This window comes from Pagrus major, chromosome 1, assembly GCF_040436345.1.
Source record: "Pagrus major chromosome 1, Pma_NU_1.0".
NCBI classification, from domain to species: domain Eukaryota; kingdom Metazoa; phylum Chordata; class Actinopteri; order Spariformes; family Sparidae; genus Pagrus; species Pagrus major.
The window spans coordinates 31,969,620-31,990,244 of record NC_133215.1 but is presented as its reverse complement, the minus strand read 5'-3'; the positions used below and the strand labels follow the sequence as shown (position 1 = coordinate 31,990,244).

At 41.1% G+C, this 20,625-nt stretch overlaps 1 protein-coding gene across 6 annotated transcripts in view; it reads right to left on the bottom strand.

The window, feature by feature from the left end:
* rptor (regulatory associated protein of MTOR, complex 1) overlaps positions 1 to 20,625 on the bottom strand; it is a 193,877-nt gene that overhangs the window by 11,306 nt on the left and 161,946 nt on the right. For 2 of the 6 annotated variants that reach the window (XM_073474586.1, XM_073474602.1), the window contains exons 26-30: positions 17,555 to 17,660; positions 12,359 to 12,473; positions 12,078 to 12,202; positions 10,952 to 11,077; positions 7,382 to 7,429 (exon numbers count right to left, since the gene is read on the bottom strand). In XM_073474586.1, coding sequence (XP_073330687.1) covers positions 7,382 to 7,429; positions 10,952 to 11,077; positions 12,078 to 12,202; positions 12,359 to 12,473; positions 17,555 to 17,660 — 520 coding nt within the window. The remainder of the gene's footprint in view (positions 1 to 7,381; positions 7,430 to 10,951; positions 11,078 to 12,077; positions 12,203 to 12,358; positions 12,474 to 17,554; positions 17,661 to 20,625) is intronic. The other 4 variants (XM_073474594.1, XM_073474621.1, XM_073474612.1 and 1 more) reach the window with 2 other exon arrangements.

Below are 20,625 nucleotides of genomic sequence, written 5' to 3'. Positions count from 1 at the left end.
TGGGAATGCAAGCAGCATTTGAGCTTTTCACTTGAACTTTGCCTTTTACTCAATAAGTTTGGTCTGTATAGTACTACAGAGTGCAACACTGTGAATGCCTTTAAGGAGAGATTGTTTGGGGAAGACCAGCAGCAGGCAAACAAACTGTTTGACAATCGGGCAGGTAAGGTAAGGTGGCGAGGTGGTAGCAAAGAATATCGTATTACATCTAAACAGTACACTAAAATATGTTTATGAAAACATTTTAGGAGAGAAATACACAATGAACAGGATGTTGGTTCATATTTGATTCTGAAAACAATTAAGGCGATAAAAAGTGTAAAGTGTATTAACTGTATCATAGTTTATAGTTAATCAGAACTGCCTCGTTTAGACAGTTTGGTCGGAGTTTAGTGAAACAGCCCTCACTCGGTCCGAGAGAGGGGGGGGGGGGGAAGTGATGGCTTTCTCTCTCAGACTACACTCTTTGTATCTGGGGATGAACATGTACAGAACGCAGAACAACAATCTGTAGTTGATACAACAGCCCTAAAAAACAAAAGAGTGGGGGGCTGTGGGTGCAGACAAGTGGAAAGAACATTGTTCATTTGCACATACTACCAACACTGTGGTGAGACAAAGTCGCTTGAAAATCGGTCAAATCAAAATCAAAGTTCCCATTTATGTACATTTATTGCCAGAAAATTACTTTTGGTACTAAAGTGCATTTAATATCAGATACTTTGAGACTTTCAGTTAAGTACTATATTTGTATGGGTGACCTTCACTTTCAGTAAGTAATATTTTAACATGATATCATTAACTTGAGTACCTTCTGCAACACTGATCCTAAATGTATTAATAATGAATTACTAAAGAAATCCACTTATTATCTTTTTTCCGAAGCTTTCAGAGGTATATCGTCGTCTTTAAAGACAGTTGAAAGCCTTGGGAATAGTTGTTTGCCAAAGTCATCATAAGTCCCGTTGCTTTCATGTATCTACCTTTTCTTCTAAGACTTCTTCCCTTTTAAAGTATTTTTTTCCCCGTTCTATACCTTTGTTGACAGCCAATAGGAATTGAGGGGAGAGACATGGAGAATGATATGGGAGAAAGGTCCTTAGCCTGACACAAGCCAGGGATGTTGCAGCTCATAGTCAGAATCATGTTGAAAACTGTTGAAAGCTTCCAATAATTTTGCCAATAAGAAAAAGGATGTTGTTTGGATACTGGTAGCTACACAAATGGTAAAGTATGACTTAACCAAACCATCAGCAGCATTGGGAGAACCACATTTCCCACAAGAGTGCAGATGCTCTTTTGATAATGGAAGTCTGTATGATGGAGTAGAAGGGATAAGAAAGGCAGGTGGGGATTCTGCAGATGAAAACACGCTCCATCTTTCTCTCACAAGGATGCTTTTACCACAGACAATACAGAAACAGCATTCTTTCCCTCCCCTTGAAACTCATCACACCATGCTTCACTCCCTCCCTTTCCTCCCTCTTTTCTTTCTTAGTCACTTCCTCCTCCTAGTTTTTTCACAATCAATAACCAAGGATAAGGGCTCCATTACTTTGCACTCCTCTGGCCCTGCAGGACAATAGTGAACATGTGCATCATTTGTGATCCTCTCACACTTCTCATCTTCTCTGTGTGGCTTATTTTTGAGTCGTGACTTAGATTAACTTTCTTCAACTGAACCATCTGTGACAGGACTTTCTACTGCTCCGCTTGGCTTGTGTTGTCAGAAAATACCCCCAGCCCCATGTGTGGCATTAGATCCTACGCTGTGACGTCATCCAGCTTGCGAAGGCGTCACGATTTAAACCTAGTGTGGGAACACGTGGGGGGATAGCACGTAGGGAAAACCTGGCTCAGTCAGCGACACGTTCACTGTTGCATGCGGGGACATGCTGGCTCATTTCAGAGGCTCTGAGAACAGAGGAGGCATTCCCTTTGAAGCTGGCAGCTCAGCGATGAGGAAATCTGGGTTACAATGAGGGGGGTTGCACTTGCGGAAGATTCTCCAACACACAAAGGCGTGTGCATGTATTTCCTCTAAAATATGGAGCACACATGCCAACAAACCTTCCTAAGATTTAGATTCAGTTTGATCCCTCTTCGTGCATTGTCAATTTTCCCTGCCTTCGCCGCTGATGAGAAATCCTTCGTGGATTCAACATAATGTGTATGAGAGAAGATCGCCACCAGACTAAGCGCTGCTATGGTCTAACTCTCTTTGTGGTTTGGTTTCTATTTTAAGCACTGCTGGATTGACTTGCTAGGGCCCCCTGGAGCAAAGATAAGATGCTTGGGCCCTATAGACCCCCCTGTTCCTTCCACTCAGTACAATGGGTCCAGTTTTTCTGTTCTGGAACACCACCTCCCCCATGTTTGCTGTGTGGCGCTTTGATTAAAATAACTAATTTAGGATGAGGTGACATGTAAACATCGATCCATCATACATGGATGAAAACAGAGCCTCCTTGGCGGAGGTAATAATGAAGTTCTTAGACAGGGCCTCAACTAGAAGGATAATGCTGATATGTGACTTCTTGGTTTGTGTGTTCAGAATGTCAGACTGAAAAATATCAGATAAAGAGGAGTAGAAGGACAATAAATCATACTTTCAATAATGTGAAAATCCTAAAACAACCCTGTCAAACCCACAGTGAGTGTGGTCTAGATAATCTGTCTGACAATCTGACAGTGTGGCCTTTAAATTAGCACATACCAGTTGACAGTAAACCAGGGTAGCTGCCTCCTCAGCCCAGTTCAGCCTTTCCATTTGTCTTCCCATCCCTTCTATCAATCCCTCTGGCTCTCCATCTAGCTGGTCCCTTCCACTCACCCCAAACTCACTTCATCCCACATTTTTTCTTAGTCGTCCCCACTCCAGGCATCTATATTCTCTCTGAGTCAAATCAAAAAACTTTGCCACGAGTTCATGGGGTCAGAGGTCGCTCTGCAAGCTTCAATCTGACCCTTGAGTTTTGTCTCTTATGGTCAAAACTCAGCTGCTCAAAACAGGTTAAAAGTCTGCCTTACAGGGAACCAATGTGGGCCTCAGCAGGTCTTAGTAACCCACACAGAAATCAATACAGACATGGAGAACAGAGATGTGAGAAGGAAGAGCAGGTGCAAAGGAGTGTGGGCAATGTTTCCTCAGCTGTAAATCCTATCACCTTACAGAGGTGGAGGTATAGATAGCTACGATCTATGTTCTCTTAAAGCCTAGTTTCTTTCTCTTCTTACTGCTTGAGATCAAACGTTCTCCCTAAATAATGATCTCAAAAATTGCAATGATATTTTTAGCAGAATGCCTTTCCCTCATTGAATCTTCAGCAGGGTGGGGAAGATGCTACTTTAAACACCACTAACGGCTAGGCTGCCAACAGTTGTAGATCATCTTGTTCCTGTGCCAGTGTGCCAACAAAATCCTCTAATTTGTGATATATTAATCTATTCCTTTGCAGAAATATCTTTGTTTCATTCCCCCCTCTCTCTCTCTAGAGAAGGCGCCTTCGTCTGCATTCTTATTCTGCACCATTATCTCCAGTGATGGACTAGCTCTCCCACACACTGCAGCTCATTAAACCAGTGCCTTCTTGGTTCTTCTCTCGCTCAGCGTTTTCCCCCTCTCTTCCCTTCATCGTGTTTGCTTTGAAAAGGTCCTCCAGGACTGCACTTATAACGCTTCCCCAGGATTACCCGGGACTTGCCCAGCATGCGTGTGCCTCTAATAGAAGGTGACGTTATCCATGGGAATGCTCTGACTGGCATTTGTTTAAACTTTGGAGGCTGAGGAATGGCATTTGGGGAGGTAAAAGGCTTTGACCTCGCAAGGACCTTAGAAAATGAGGCATAACCTACATGACATCAGCACTTGCTGACCTGATTATTTTGGACAGCAGACTAACACTAATTCCTTAAATCATTTTACATAATTCAGGGACATTGTGACGGAGGAGTCAAAGATGGAGGAGAAGCTCAACTTGTGAGGCATAATCTTATTGAACTTCACTTTTTAACATTAAAAAGTGGTGTGCACATACACATTGTGTTTTCAACAATTCCTTTCTATAACAACAAACATATTCTTTGACCCATGTTTTTATGTAATGGATAACAATCTGCAACTGCTGGTTTCCGAAAATGACCTATTGGTTTAAGTCAACTGCCTTCCGGCTATAATTGCACTTTCACAACATTTAGAAAAAGAAGTTTCTGTCATCTTGATGTTTTTCTTGACCTGCAGTATAGCCCTTGCTTTGCTTCCAATTAAAGGCTGCGGACAAAAGAAGTGAGTCAGCCTGGAGGCTTTTTGTGTCATTTTCCTCAAACTTCCAAGTCATGTGCCTCTCTCCAACTCCACACAGAGCCTCGTTTCTGGATTTAGCAAGTTCCCAGAGCCCCAGTGTTAACAAGGCACCGAGCAGTGGAGCTAAATGTAGAGCAGGACACAGCGTGTGCCTCCCTAAAGCCAAAGAGGATAGGGCTGCCCTACTTTCACTTATGCAGCCAAAAGAAAAGTGACAAAGAAAAGGATAACATATGAAGAAAACATCCCTGCAACTGCAGGGGTGGGAATGAGCAGAGGGAGGAGACAGAGGTAAATGAAGAGGGAGAAAAGTTGAAACATTAACTGCATGTGGATCAGAGCTTAATAAGATCGGCTCTCAATCTAATCTTCAGAGATGTGAAGTCTGTGTACTGTGCAGCAGCCGCAGGAATAGTTTTTACAGTCTGTGCCAGCAAAGGTCCCCTAATTTCACTGGATCCTCTGGAGTTTATCAGGCTAATCCCTCCGGCGAGATGGTCTGGGTGGCTTTATGATATTAAAATCACACAGCACCAACATGCTCCCAATTAAACACTAACATGTTTGGGGCCAAAAGAAATCTGAAATAGGGACAGTGCCTGTTTGAAGAGAGAGTTCAGCTGCACCAAAGGCAAAAGCTATTTCTCATTCTTTAAATAACAGTCTATTTACATGAAGTTTTGTATGTAGATTTCAGCCAAATACCAAACTGTGCAAATTTGCTCTCCAACAGACAGTTAGCTAAACACCACCTCCAAATAACAACTGTAAGCTAAGCTAACATAACTAAGCACAGCTGGTCTGTCAAGCTTTGGATTTCTCCAAATGTTGAAGTGGTGGGCAGGGTGTTGCAGTAAGAGTAGTAATCAGCATTTAGTTGGGGTGATGTCTTTTTGTTCTTTCCAAAGCCAAAAACACATACAGAATGGAGTAAAAAGTGTTTTTATTTGCTATAATGTAAGCTGTAAACGTTAGCATGTCCAGCTACCTTGCCTGCAAAATCCACTGTGGAGTTCATCTCCATTGTGTGGAAGGTGGTCCTGGATGCTATAAAAGTTTAGGCTAATGTTTGCCTATTAGTTAAGCTCTTTATTGCATTTGTGGAAATTTTCATTTTAACAACCCCTGCCAACATTACAGTACCTGAGATACATATGATCTTGTCATTGAACAAATGTTTTTCTACTGTTGAAAGTGAAAATGTACAGTTATAAATTTAATTCAATAAAAACAAAAATGTGAGCTAAACTGCCAAATGATCTGTGTTTAAATGAAATACGTGTCAGATGTTTCAATCTTCCTTATGGCACTAATAACATTCAGACTGGCTACTGTAGCTCTACACTGCAAGTCAAGAACAATAGTTTTTCTTTATTTACATGTCTTCTTCGTGGATCATCAACTTCTGCTGGAGACTTACAGTTTTAGCTTTTAGCCTCATTCTTTTAGCATGATATCACTTAGGTAGCAACTAAGCACAAAGTAAGGATCCCTTTTACAGGGTGCTCATTATAAAATGAGTCACCTGAAAACAAGTCAGCCAGGGGAGACATGTTTTCAACTGACTTCCGGATAAAACTGTAATTCAAATAGCTAGTATACTTCAGCTGATTAAATCTGCCAGCAGGAGTTAGCTGGTTTAAGAGATCCCCAATTTAGATGTTAGCTAAATATATGTAGCTTGCTTTTGTTTACCTTGGTCTGAAATCAAGGACCTATTGTTACAAAATTACCACAAATTTATAGCTGTAACTCTGCCCCCATTAAATAAAAATAGTAACTTAAAGGTATACTATGCAGTATTTGTCATTACTGTTGGTAAACACAGCATTCAAAGTTGGCTGCTCCCCCCCATGGTCGACAGGGAGAGAGAGAGAGAACAGCAGTGTTTGAGAGAGCAACGGAATGAATGATGAGAGTAAGTAGTGTAAACGAGAATAAAACATTGAAGAAAAAAAAATCTGATAGTTTGTTGCAGAAGAGCAATTATCCTGTCTGCTGTTAGCCTCTCTGCTTTGTGCGTATGTGTAGGCACAGCCCTGCCCTCAGTCAAACAGACACTCAGACCTGCAGCTGTTTATGACCGAGAGGAAATGAAAGAGTCGAGACAGCATTGTAACTTGGTCACTACATTGTTTTGTTGAGTTCTGACCTCATGTTGTTATGAGCTGGTGTCTACACACAAATGCTCAAAGACTGACACCTAGAGACTTCCTGATCACAGCAAAATACTAAGAAAACAGTGATATTTTTATTTCATTTCGAATATGATATTTTGTCATATTTTTGTAAGCTAACCAAGAAGTTAGCATCGCCCTGGTTCCCTCGTCAAAAAGCCTCTGGGATTTTTCCATTGGATTTTGGATTACTGTAGAAAATAAGCTCTGTGGCAAACACAAGTTTGTGATATTCACACATTTTGTTCAGCAAGATAATCTTCACAGATGAACACCACATTTATGATTTTTGTATAAAAAAGTAAAACGCTAACATTAAACTATAAATTAATTACATTATGGTTGAATGACTTCAACGTCACGAACACTAAGCTTCCTAAAACACTATTCTATAAACACTTTATAATAAATTGATGAAGTTATAAAGTTAGAATAGTTTGCAACTTAGGTCTGCTTGTAAAGACAGACTGGTCAGTAGATGTTCAGCATGATGACATTTAATGTCCCGCCAACCTCTGTAGTCTCATTAAGCAACTTGTTAGCAACTGCCTTTTTAAAGACATATAAGTGCTTTTTAATTCACAGGTAGGGTATTTACTAACATATTTTATGTTGTAGAACAAAAATATGTTACGCTTTCGTAAATGCAAGAAAAATCGGCATGTCCAACTTGTCAGGTAGTACTTGTAGAAACACGTTGTCCCTTCTTTCATAGTGAGTCTTATGACTTTTGACTGCCAGGGATGAATTAATGGAGCATCACTGGACAGATGGAGGGATGAGGGATGGGTTGATGGTCGCAGGAATAACAGAAAACAATAAAGAGGCACGCTGCAGGCTGTTTAGTGCAGCACCTTTGCTCTGGGAGTGAGGGAGTATAGAAAAGAATGGCGGCACTCACCTCCTTGCTTACTCCTGTCAAGATAGATGGAGACCCTTCTGGCCAGACCTGCGAGCAGGGGGAGGGAGCAGATGGAAGGGGGTGGGGAGGGGAGGGAGGGAGGGAGGAGAGCAGGTATGCAACAAAGCAAGCAACAAATTAGCCAAGGACCCCCCCGGTGCATGCAGACCCACACAATCGCACACATACATAAAAGAATGACTTCATGAATGTAGTCCACATGCATTCAAACAGCAGAGGGATGAACAAGGTGGCTGTTTCCCAGCGTGGCGTCTCCCAAATGACTAACACTGATATGCCGGGATCAAAGAGAGAAAAGAGAGTGACTGGGAGAGAGGAATGAGCTGAGCTGTTGCCTCTGCATTACAAGCAGGGACTGTGGAGGCTGCACAGGGTCCCCAACCACCAAGCCTGCAGGACACAGAATCCCAATCCCTTCACCACAGGGCAAAAAGCTCGACTGGAGAGGTCTCAGAGTGTTGTGTGCATGTGAATGAGAGTTTGAGCGATGGCAGTACTGAAAAGGACGTATGGAAATACTTAAAGTGGGTTGAGTTATTCGTGACTAAATAAATCCATTAATTCAATCACACGTAATGAAGTGTGATAGCAAGATTTGTTCTTCTGGAGGTATACGTATCGGTAAAACCTGCTTGCCGCCTTGTTCAGCCTCATGAGACAGGGGGAAAAACACAAAACAATATCAAAGAATCAGCAAAGTAACACCGAGCCAGGCAGACAGTCTACAGAGAGGGTTCAGTGCTGAAAAACAGCACAAAAGCATGTTATTGGACAACGGGGATGGGATGAGTGAGGACAGGTTGAGCAGGACTGGTGTGTATGGGAAGGTGTGTGTGTATCTGCCAGCGTCTCCTTGAGAAACGTCTTGTAGCAACTGCCTACAGAGGTAAAGAAGGGTTTTTGGCAGCAAAAAGGAAGACCTGAGTAATATTTCATCGGGTTGTACATTATTAATGCCACTGAGGCGATTCTAAAAATCCAAAACTTTCAAAACAAAAGCATATAATTATTGTTCTCTTTCTGAAAGACGTTTGTAGAGATGGCAATAACTCTAAAGTGGTTACTGGGCCAGGAGGTGGTATATTGGAATGCAATGGGGAAAACTGTGTGTGTATGGGAGAGGAGGGACTGCAGATGTTTTTTAACTTTAAAAATTACTTGAACACCACAAGCTGAAGCTGGACTCTTCAGTAAAAGTTTTCGAGGAACGATCTCAGTCGTGTAGCTGTTCATATTAAAATTGATGCCTGCGCTGTAGTCTCAACGCAGAACCCACACAGTGACTGTCACTAACGATACATCCAGGATAACAAGCACACCATTAAATGTTAAAGTCTTAGTCAAAACAAGGCTGTGGCTCACTGCGGGAGAGTCCTCCGCAGGGGAAGAGCCTCTCAGGGCGATTTGTGCCGTGTGAGTCTGGCAGACAGTGATGCTAGTTAAGTGTGTCGCCTCTCTGCTGGTTCCCACAGAGCCCTGGTGACTCTGTGGCTTTGTAATGATGGAGACACATATGTGCAGCCATTGCGTGGTCTGCACCTCTACACAGATATCAAGTCAGCCTGACACTCGTCCTGACAGCTCTGCTCTCGTTAATACCAATTAGCCACTTGTGTATCTTATTCTGTAAGAGATGTGATATAGAGATAAAAACTCAACTCAAAACTGTTGTCGCTAATGCTAATACACAGAGTCACAGATCAATTAGAGACTTTCTCAATACAGACAAAAGTGTGGTGGTTAATTAATACATTTATCAAAGATGTTATCAAGTATTTGTAGCATACAATCTTCCCTAATGCAGTCAGTTTCCCTAAAAACCTCACCTACCCAGAATCGATGACTGAGAAATGCTTCAGGCAGAAAAACATGGAGCGGTGGAGAGAGTTAAGAGAAAGAGTGGGAAACCTGGCTCGTCACAGGAGTGGGTGGATGTCTCTGACAAGTGTGCGCTGTGGGTGTCAGGCCTGGTTCAAATATTTGCGAATAACTCTACCTCACGAATTATGGAAGTGTGTCAACACAGAAGGTAAACATGGCAGCTATTCCACCAACGTCCACACTCCAAGTTTAAAATGATTATTTATAATCAAACAGCATGGTCTACTCTCATAGCAGAGTGGGACTAATAAAGTACCTGTTGCATTTTATGATGATGTTTGTGTTCTTTACTAAAATGAATTTGACTGTCAGCCCACAGGTTCAACTTGCCTCCAACTTTCTGAGATATGACAGATAGATGATGGATATGGCATTTATGACAGGGTGAGACAGGTGAGGCTGACAACTCATCTAAGTCAGTGTTACATTAGTTGTGACTGATGGAACTAAAATTCAGACTCACCTGACTCACAGTCCAAAACCTGACACCAATGTGGCACAAACAATCTAAGAAGAGGGTTCAAGTCTGCTGAACTGCATCACCTATAATCAGTTACTGTAAAGACCTTATGTGACATCCAGTCCTGGACTTGATTTAGTGGTCTGTTCTGTGGTGTGCTCACACATGCTGACAGCAATGATCTGATTCTTACGACCACTCACTGTGCACTGCTCTTTTCTTTCTCTGGGTAATTTCAGAATCAAAGTTTGTTACTTTAAGCGCAGAACTTTGGTAGTTAAGACATTCCTTTGGCTATTTTCTGAGTAAGCTTAATACTTTGGCTGGGTTTCTTAAGGTTGGTGATCTCTAATAACAAGCTGAAGTTTCTGTCAACCAAAGACTCTTGTTAGAGTCACCTTTTATTCAGCGACTGAATTCTTAAAGCTTGAACTAAGGTTTAGCCCTATTTGATAGGACAGCTTAGAGAGTGACAGGAAACGGGGGAGAGAGGATTGAACCCACTGGCTGCCCACTCTACCAGGTGAGCCGTCAGGGCGCATGGGTCTCTTTGAGTGTTAGTCTTTTGTTCGCAGCTCACTTTAATGGGGCAATAACCCTTTAAGAAGAAATAACATTCTTCCTTTTACAAATGAAAAGCTAAATTCAAAAGTAATAAAACCCACCTTTGCTTAATTCAACACACTTGAGGATTTTGCTGCCACAGCCTTGCATGGTCCGTTATGAATGGTAGCTGGCTGGCTAATGATAGCTAATATTAACACACTATAGGTAGATATCTCTGTCTAACTGACATTACTTAGGTAGCTTACTGACTTTATCACTTTCTGTGATAATGTTAGGCTACCTTTTCGAATATACTATTAAAAAAAGTGATGTTATTCTCCCATAGAACTAAATATGAAACCTAACCTCTTGGACTTCATTTTACCAGAAAAAGTACCCAAGTTCTGGCTTTTTACCTGAAACCCATCTTCTGCAATTAAAATTTAAAGACTCCAAACTGGAGGTTTTAATACAATAATGTACGATGAGAAAACATAGTACACTCCTATCCTACCTGGTTGCTCTGTAGGTGGGGCAGTGTGGAAGTGAGACTGGGATGGGGTGAACAGTGGGTGAGTGGGTGAGTCGGTGAGTCACTACAGGAAGTACTGTATGGGTGGGTGGATGGGGGGCAGATAGTAAAATAGAGCGTTGATCTTTACTGTGAGCGCTGGCGGAGGGCTGACCTCTGGTAGTGGGCAGCATGTCGGAAAGGCCCTGCCATGCCGTCACCATCTCTGGGTTCTTCTGGTCGGCAAAGTTCTTCCAGATACGCAACGCTCCGTCATCTGGAGAGAGGGGAGGGGTGGGTGTAGAGATAGAAAGATACAGAGCGGGAGGTAAAAAAGTGAGAACCAGGACAGGAACATGGATAAAGAGATGCACGAATAACCCGGCACTCGTTTAAATTCTGAACAGATTTGGAAGTGTGTGTGCAACTGCTCAAATGATAAAAACCTTGAAGTCAGAGAAAACATGCAACGCACAGCATGACCTGACCATGGACACACTCACACTTAATCAACAGAGAAAGCAGAGCAGCATCTTAAAAGGCTCTTTGCTTAAAAGTGTTGTCGGTGAGAAACAAAGTGCGGCACGAGTGTCTAACTCTACCAAGCTCTGTCTGAGCAGTGGAGCTGACACACGGCTAAGACACCGAGCTAAACATAAAACATGTCCGTGCATTCGTGTGAGTGAGCTGTAACTACCCATAAAAGTCTCCACTTGATTTACATTCTATGTATTACCTTTTTTAATGCTGTACATTTTTTTTATAACTAATGTCCTCCCTGATATGCTTCACAGCATGACTGATTGAGAAAAACCGAATAAGTGCACATTACGTTTTGATGAGATGGAATTTAAATTTATTAATCCCAAAGCTTTTATCCCGGTCTCAGGGGGTGTGCAATGAAATACAGCATTCATTCAGAGTTTAATGTTACGCTGTTAAGACTAAACAAAATAAATGTGTGTTTCTGTGCGTCTTTTAATGCAGAGCGGTTGGCTGCAGTTCCTCTGGGTTATGAAGGTAAAGCCATGGAGGGTAATTGCTTTGTTCTATTGATGAATGATGATGAATACACACGATTGCTTTGTGCTTGTGTTTGTTGGGGTAAGAGTCAAGTGTTTAAGGCTTGTTGCTGCTACAAATGAGTCTCATTGCGATTTGCACAGTGCTGGTGGGCGTGAGCATTTGAGCTGCTCACTCGAGGAACATCTAACTAATTTCTAACTAGGGTTTTCACTCTAGTTGTGTGGGTGTATTCATGTCTATGTGTTTCAAACCTGTTGCGGTGAGCAGTAATGAACAGTCGTGTCCATTCAGGTACTCCATGGCTGTGATGCGCGTGTACCGAGGGTTTCCATTGTAGAAGTAGTCCAGTCTCTCGCCTTTCTCCCAGTCCCAGAAACTACAGCAACACATACACACATTAACTCGTAAAGTCTAAAGAATGACTTCATCTGTTTTACATTTAAAACCTACGTGTACAGAACTGAATCATTTGCATAATGGTCTTAAAGCTGGTGATGTTTTCCAGGCTGAGTGTATTTTCTGCGTCCCTGACCAGATGCTGTCCTTGTCGGCCACAGCGATGCAGGTGTTGAAGGGGTGGAACTTCACAACAGACGGTACTCCAGGGTTTCGGTTGATGAATATTTGATCATCCAGACGGGAGACACCTGTAACAGGGGAAACAAGCCAGAATGGGAACAAGAGTAAAAAGGAGGAGAATTTCTTGAAACTGAGACAACACAGGTTTGATACCTGCTGGAGTGACCTTCTGCCATCCTGAACCTGTGAATTTTCTAACTTCGACAGCAGCTGGCGCTTGAACAAATAAAATATTTTCTGCCTTTTTGAGTATGCTTGCTAGACTTGTGTACATTACCGAGCCCTCTGCCCTAAGCCCACTGGGTCCAACTGAAGTTATACATTTTAAAAAATGGGTCACGAATACATATTATCATTTTTATGTGGATAAATAAACAATTGTTGTACTGGTGAGTACTGCAGGCAGCAGGAAAAAAAAACCAAAACATCGCCCTTAATGATTATAATGAAGGTACATGTCACCCAGTGTAATGGTGTGGCTCACTGATGTGGGTTCAACGACAATAATGGAACTCAATAGCACAATGGAAGAAGATAAATCAGGCTTTGGCTGTACATGTAATATAGTTTTATAGTTTTTTATACATATATATACATTTATTGTTAAATTTAGCCTTTTCATGGGATTTGTTAACAATATAGAATGCTCAGCATCAAAACCACCAGACGACAATGTGCATTGTTGTAGACTAATGTTATTATAGTCGCTTTTCGGTGCTTTTGAGATGTACAAAGGTGGACATATCTTTGGTTATTGATTTGTTTCAACAACCAGCTCCTGCATAATGCCATGTTTTAATCATTTTACTTTCTTTCAGTGTTTTATATAGGTTCTTGTGCAAGATCTTGTCCTGCACCAACAAAAACTCCTCTCTCCAACAGAAAACACTGCTCCTGAAACGTTTTGTCAATAGTCCCGCCTTTAATTCTGTGACATCACAATACGTCAACATTTCATATATTTGCATAATTTGCATGTAAGAATTGATTTAGCGCAGCTGCTCTGTTGTTCTTAGTGGTGCTGGGTCAGGCGTGTGTGAGCTGACCAGTCAAGAGAGAGTGGGTATTCAGGAGGTGAGCCTTAAAGAGACAGGATCTAAAACAGAGTGTTTCAGACAGAGGGTGAATGCAGTGCTGCAGCACTGGACAGTATGAGAAAACTGATGTGTTTAATGAGCACTAAAGATTTAAACCTGTCAACCTATTCTAGCAGTAACCCAAAATAAAATCATGAACCTGAAAATGAGCATAATTTGTTATTTATATTATTAAATAAACAAAATTTAGGGCATTTTGAAAAGGACTTTCACTTAAAGACTGACACTTTCCTGCAAGAAAGCTGCTGCATTGTTACTGCAGTCAAACAATACATCCAGCTCAGACAACCATGCTGGTGGTTTACTGCCATCAGATTGTGGCTAATATGTTAAGATCCTCTCAGAGCCAATCAAGGACCTTGGTCTTGCCTACATTAGTTACCCCTTTACTGGCTATATTTGAGGTGTTTTTGACCAGAATTTATCATTTTTATTGGGTGAAAAAATATGACAAACCTTATTGTTCCACTGGTTGACTACTTTTTGGCAGTAGCTGATGGCTAATAAAAAGCTGCAATTGTGAATGCCCCTCTGTCTATCATTTATTTGAGTGCCTGAATTTTAGGTGCGTACATTTATTCACAGTGCCAACAGTGCCCTTAAAAAAGTGCTGACAATCCCACAATGCAATGCGCTGAATTTTATAGATGCAAAAATTAGCGTTATGTGACTCTACACCTCTCGGCGATGAGGCAAAAATGATGATGATTAGTAAGTGTCTAAAATCTAAATTTACCTCTCTATTGAGTAAAATGTTGTGTGTCCGTTACATAGGGAGTAGTAAACGGGTGCATCAGGGAGAGATTTCTGATGCAGCCCCAGTGTGTAAATGTATGCTTACTTCAGACAAACGTGCTGTAGTTGAGGTTGTTAATTTAAGGATGCTCTGAATATTTGTTGTTACAAAACATTCCCTCTAAATTCAGGAGAAACTCTGATCATGCCTTTGGGGAAGTGGAGAATATGTAGTTGAAAATAGGATAGAATAGAGAAAAAACAGAGGAGAAATAATTAAATAGCAGCCAGGCCTTTGTAACAGAATTTTAAAACCAGAACATTCTGGAATTACTGATTATGGGAGTAAGAAAGAATTATAGTCTTTCTATGGTACAAAATAACAGCAGGACTTGAGGCAAAGCAAGGAAAACAAACAACATATGGTAGTGTATGGTAGATTCAAGGCGGAGAAAAAAAAGTCGAGCTGTGTACCCCTTTGGCAGATTTCAGTGGAGTATAACGCAGTGCCAACATGCTGATACAACTGATAACTTCACTGCCTCACCATATGTTGTCATGGCAACAACACATATCAGTTCATGAGCCTGTCCTTGGCTACCTGAGCGCACTCTTGAGGCCACCGTAATGAGATGAAGAAAAATGTGGAAAAATCCATCATGAATTCACCCCAGATGCAGCCGTGCTGGGAGAGATGTAGTTGGAGGGGGAAAAAAGATACAAGAAGCTAAGGACTTTGTTTAAAGGCTGAGCAGGATCACCATCATCGATTTGCTGTTGTTTGTGCTGTTCAACGGCACATTTGATATAGAGCTGCTGTTAAACCTGAAACTACCCTGCAGACTTTAGAACTGCGTGGTGATGGGTGCAAATCTTGCATCAACAAGAAAATCAAATCAAATCAGGTTTATAAGATACATATTTTCTTCTTTCTTTATTCTATATTATTTATTTATTCACTTATTTCTAGCTTTCCTGCCTCCTTCTCACCTCTTACGTCCACAGTCCTCTTCCTCTCTCCCTCCATCCCACCCTCCCACCCCATCTCGTCTAGTTTCTCTCTGGAGGGGAAAGACTGAATGAGGGCAATCCTACTACTTCTCTCTCTTTAAAAAAAGTGAGTATAGAGGGGAACTCAATGATTTACTGAGCAGACAGAAAGAGGAGAGACATGTGTGAGCTGAGGCTCTGACGCCAATTGCCTCGTGACTGTGTGTGTGTGTGTGTGTGTACAAAGTGCTATCAATGACGTTGGGGGTGTTAGCTATTCTGTTTGAGAAAGCTCTCACTTCACTTGGGGTGTCTGTGTGTATGCTGGCAACCCACGCTCTTTAATGTGTGAATTTGAGTGTGTGTGTGTGTGTGTGTGTGTGTGTGTGTGTGTGTGTGTGTGAGGGGAGTCCTGTGACTCATAAAGGGGGTCGTTTCCGACTATGGATTGATTTAAATCAATCCTCTCTCGTCACTGCATCATCCACTGTCTCACTCACATGTCTGAAAGTTGAACCATCAATACCAGCTGTGTGACTCGGTCTGTACTTCTGTGGACAGTCTGATTTCCACCTGGATTCTGGTCTCATCAAGGCTCCAAAAACGTTTAATAAAACATGATTCTGGCAAAATCTCTGTGCTCATGCTACGTGATCTTAACACAGTATTTAACATGGCTGACAAATCACAAAAGACTCTTCTAAAATGGTCAGAATCCTATCATGTAAGACAGGGACTATTTTCCTGTCCATCACTACATTGTCAAGCACATCAACATGGCATGGGGAGTCCCTCAACGTTCAATTATTGGACCTCAGACCATTGGTAGAAAAACAAATAAACAAAAACAAACAAAATCACCGATGTAATTAAGCAGTTTTTATTCTAATATTTCAAGTTGCTACATACCACACTTAACAAATACACATGGTTGTGCTACAATTCTCTGTAAATGTAATGTCCTCTATAAATATAGCTGATGCCGAAGTGTAAAGTTCACATCATCTCGAAACTCTGAAACTGATGACCAAAATCCAACACTAAAATCCTTTCTGTCTCTGAAAATATATTTTTATACTTGTTAAAGCTTGTGTACATAATCCATTTTCTTATTTATATTTTCTTTACATATGTATTTTTGTTTTGTTTTATTTATCTTGCTTCATATTTATCTATCACTTAATCACTTTTCCCCTTCTGCTCCTTACTCTTGAGCTGCTGTAACAAATGAATTTCCTCAGTGGTGGGATCAATAAAGTTTAATCTTATCTCAAAGCAACCACTGCCTTTACTTAAAGCTGCAATGTTTGCTATCCTTGGGTATGTGGGGCCAGAAGAACTCCACAACAAACTAAAAACACTCTGACATATTATCACTTTATAAAGCTGTTATGGCTGATGTGTTAGATGCTAATTTACACACCTAATCATGAAAGCAACATTACATTCATCTTGTTGTGAAGTTGTGCGTCTGGCAACGAGACCACTGAGGGCCGAATACTCACCTTCTGGCTTTTGGCAGAAAAATATCTTTAGCTCGCTTGCTACCCGATGGCTTGCCTCTTTCTTCCCCAGCTAGTTGCCAACTTTGTATGTCCGTCATAAGACAATGCCTTAAAAACAGGCTTGATACTCCATAAAACTACAGAGTTGGTGCTCACTTTGAGTGACTGCATTTACATTACACTTGGTAATATGATCCACTATTAAGAAACATTGACTGATTGAGAGCATGTTTGTTTTTTAATAATTTAAAACAAATTTTTGATGTTTTGTGAGTGTTGCACTGACATGACAGTTGCTCTATATTTTATGTACTTTTTCAGGATTTATTTTATTTTCTAATACTTGGCTGATTTCATGATCTTTGAGATGTATACTCTCTGTGTTAATCCCTTTGTTAATGTGCTGCATAAATAAACTTTCCTCGCCTTTTATAAAATATGAGACTGGTCATATCACATAATACCAAAGTGATTAAAACCTGGGATGACATTTTGATAATTTATTTAATTAAACTTCCAGTAATATCTGTGCAAATGAGTTCTGCATTAAAAGTGCAGTCTAGATTTCCTTCTACCTGTAATTAAGTACGACAGCTCTTCCTGCCAGACAAAGCTGGTAAATATAAATAGCTTTGCGTTCATAAGAATTGCAGTTTGGATGATGATGGTGATGAATATCTGCCTAAATATTGTCAATTGGTAGCTTTACCATATTCCTATAACCATATAGCATTCCAAAAATAACATCACATGAGTTGTAATGTACATACAATGGGAATACATCTGTGTGTGTGTGTGTGTGTGTGTGTGTGTGTGACTAACCTCTCTGTGTGATGCCTCGGCTCTGCCTTCTCACACGAGTGTTTCTCAGGAATCTCCACTGCCGCTCCATCCTCACCTGACTCTCCAGGTCATGCTCCTCTGGGATCTGAAAGAGTTAAATAAACAGACAGACCGAGAGAGAGAGGGATTGACCTGATCAGTCCATTTAGAACATTTCTAGGGAACAGCGTATGGTTTCATGGCCTCTAATTGACCAGAGGCAGATTAAAGGAAGCCAAGACACACATGAGATGAAGCTACACAGGCAGTTCAAAGATACTGCATAGCAAATATGGCAGATGCCCAGATCCTCTTGATTGTGCTCTTCTCCTCATTTTCATGTCATTTAGACCCTCTTCTGCCCTTACAGAACTCTCAACCTTCACTCTCAATCTCTCTTTGTTCATTACTGGAAGAGCCAGAACTATTCTTTGGATAATGAATGTTAATCACTGGGGGTCTCTAACAGGTCCTCTCAAACATCGAGTGAATGTCTGTGTGAATTCTTGGAGTGAGGCATGAGAACAGGGTGTGATCAGGAATCCTTTCACTTCTGTGGGATATGAGGAAAATTAAAGAAAATATAAAAAAATCGACATCAAACATGACAGCAGATCCAAAGTACCTGCGTGGCAAACATTTAGTAATGTGCAGATTTAAGAACTCAGGGTTTGTTTTGAATTTAGTCTGCCGTGTTTCTCTCAGAAATACAGGCCACTGAACATTAAAGAGGTCTTGAGCGCCCTGAGTTTTCTTGAGAACAGATGATGTTTACATTTAGCGTTTCTCACCAAAACACATTCTGTGTATCCTTGAGACCCAGGAAATGTAGTGGGAGCATTTCCAATCTCATTAAATATTTGTAAAGCCAGTTTTGTGAACATTTTGAACCTGCATCCATGTTTATATCGAGCTAGCAGCCGCCTGCCCCCCTGCATTATTTTGGTGTGTTTCTATGTTTCTCGACGTGTTATAGCCACCAACTGTTGATAAGTGGAGAGGCTTGAAACCAGCAGTGATGTGTATTGTGTCTAAATGTGCATCCTAATGAGACTTGCACCACAGAACCACAGGGGGTCAGAAACCCCCACAGCATACCTTCAAAGGAGTGTTGAGACAGTGCTTCCATCTTTTATTCCTGATTTTTTCCATCCTGTAAGTACTTCACACAAACAAGAGATCTTTCTACTTCCACACAGTGTCTATAGCTGCGGTTGTCATATATGCTCAGTCACAAAGTCATTTTGCCTGGCTGTTGTTTGCCAAGGTATAGTTCCAGCGAGTAACTCCTGCTGAAAGTATTCATTCATTATGTTTGTGTTTGCATACAACAAATGAGATGCTGGTAATTAGGTGTTGCTAGGCGTTTTTTCACACATTGGACAAAGCCATGTTACAATAGCTCTCTCCTTCTGCTCCTGGTCTCTATCCCTGTGTCCACATAGCTTTTATTTCTTTTTTCGAATTGTTTCTAATGAAGAGCGAACGTCTGTGGTCACACGCTGCCACCTAGAAAAAAGCGGCAGCGCTCAGCTTCTTTTTTCTGTTTGCGCTGCCGAGTGCTTTAAGTTGAAAATCTCTCAACTTTTCAGAAAGGCACTGGTCATGTCACCATCGCTTATTTCCTTTATCCTGGCATAGGCGATAATATTCAATGTACTTTTGTCTCCTATGGATCATGCCATACACCCACATCCTCCTTACTCTGATGTCCCGACGTCAAATAAAAAACAAACAGATAGTAAACCACAAAGGGGCAGTGTCGATCATACAGTGGTGGTTATCAAGATGTTGTTGTCATAGAGACAAGACACACGTGAAGTGTTTTTTCTCTCGGTGCACAAACGCTTCATCTCAGCACTCCTGAGCGTAAAGCCAGTGCTTTTATGCCCGAAAAGAGAAATCACTCTGTGGACACAGGCCCTAAGCTAGGCTAAGTGCACCCTGACTCTAATTCAGTGGTAAAGGACACCCATTATGCTTTTTTATGTTTATTTACCTCCTTCAGCGTTCTATATAGGTTCTTGTGCATGCAAAAGATCTTGAAAGTTAAAAAAGCAAAGGCCTGCACCAACAGAAGCTCCTCTCTCCCACAGAAAACAATGCTTCTGGACAGGAGCTAAAACAAAGTCTTTGAGACAAAGGGGGAATATAGTGCTGCAGCACTAGACAGAATGAGAAAACAGATGAAAACCTATTCTAGTAGTAACCCAAATTAAAATTATGAACCTCCTTTATGTCTCCTTTAAACACACTGACAAAAAATTGATATTGAACTTCTCATTTCATTCTACGAAAAAGAAAGTACATTTCTCAAAATGTTGAACTATTCCTTTAAGGCTTAGGCCTTGGTTTTGAGGTCACAATATGTTCTCAGACTGCACCGCTGTGCTCACTGATATTATTAAAGTTTCCACTTCTCTCATCACATTACAGGCCGGGATTACTTTGCCAGCTATAATGTTAAGTGACGTTCAAGCGATAAACTCAAGGTTCCATTTTCTGCAATCAAATCTGATCACATCTATTGAGCAGAGGGACGGTATTAAAAGTTTAGCTTTATTAAGTCTCATGTAACAAAATGGCCTCTGCAGATTTTTTGTGCCAGCTTAAAGAGAACAAAATGACTCCCTTTATTCACACAACTCTTTTTCTCTCAATTATTACTATAATTATGCATATTTGATAAACAAATAAATAAAACAGAGACAACAACAGAGAAAAACTGTAATAGTGTGAGTTTTTAAATACTGGTTGCCAGTGTGTGTGCTTATTAAGCACATTTTGACAGCGAGGCCTCCTGAATGCTAAACAGCCTGTCACACACACACACACACACACACACACACACACACACACACACACACACACACACACACACACACACACACCTAGTGTCATGTGACTACACTACTACTGTGTGTAATCAATATTCCTGTAATGACTTCACTCTGTGCATGTTGCTTTAAGAGAAACACAGCGCTCATTTCGACACCTGAATGGAGCTTGTGAATAAATATGATGCATACAATATGTTTCTGGTTTCTGCCAAGTTTTATCTGTATATCACA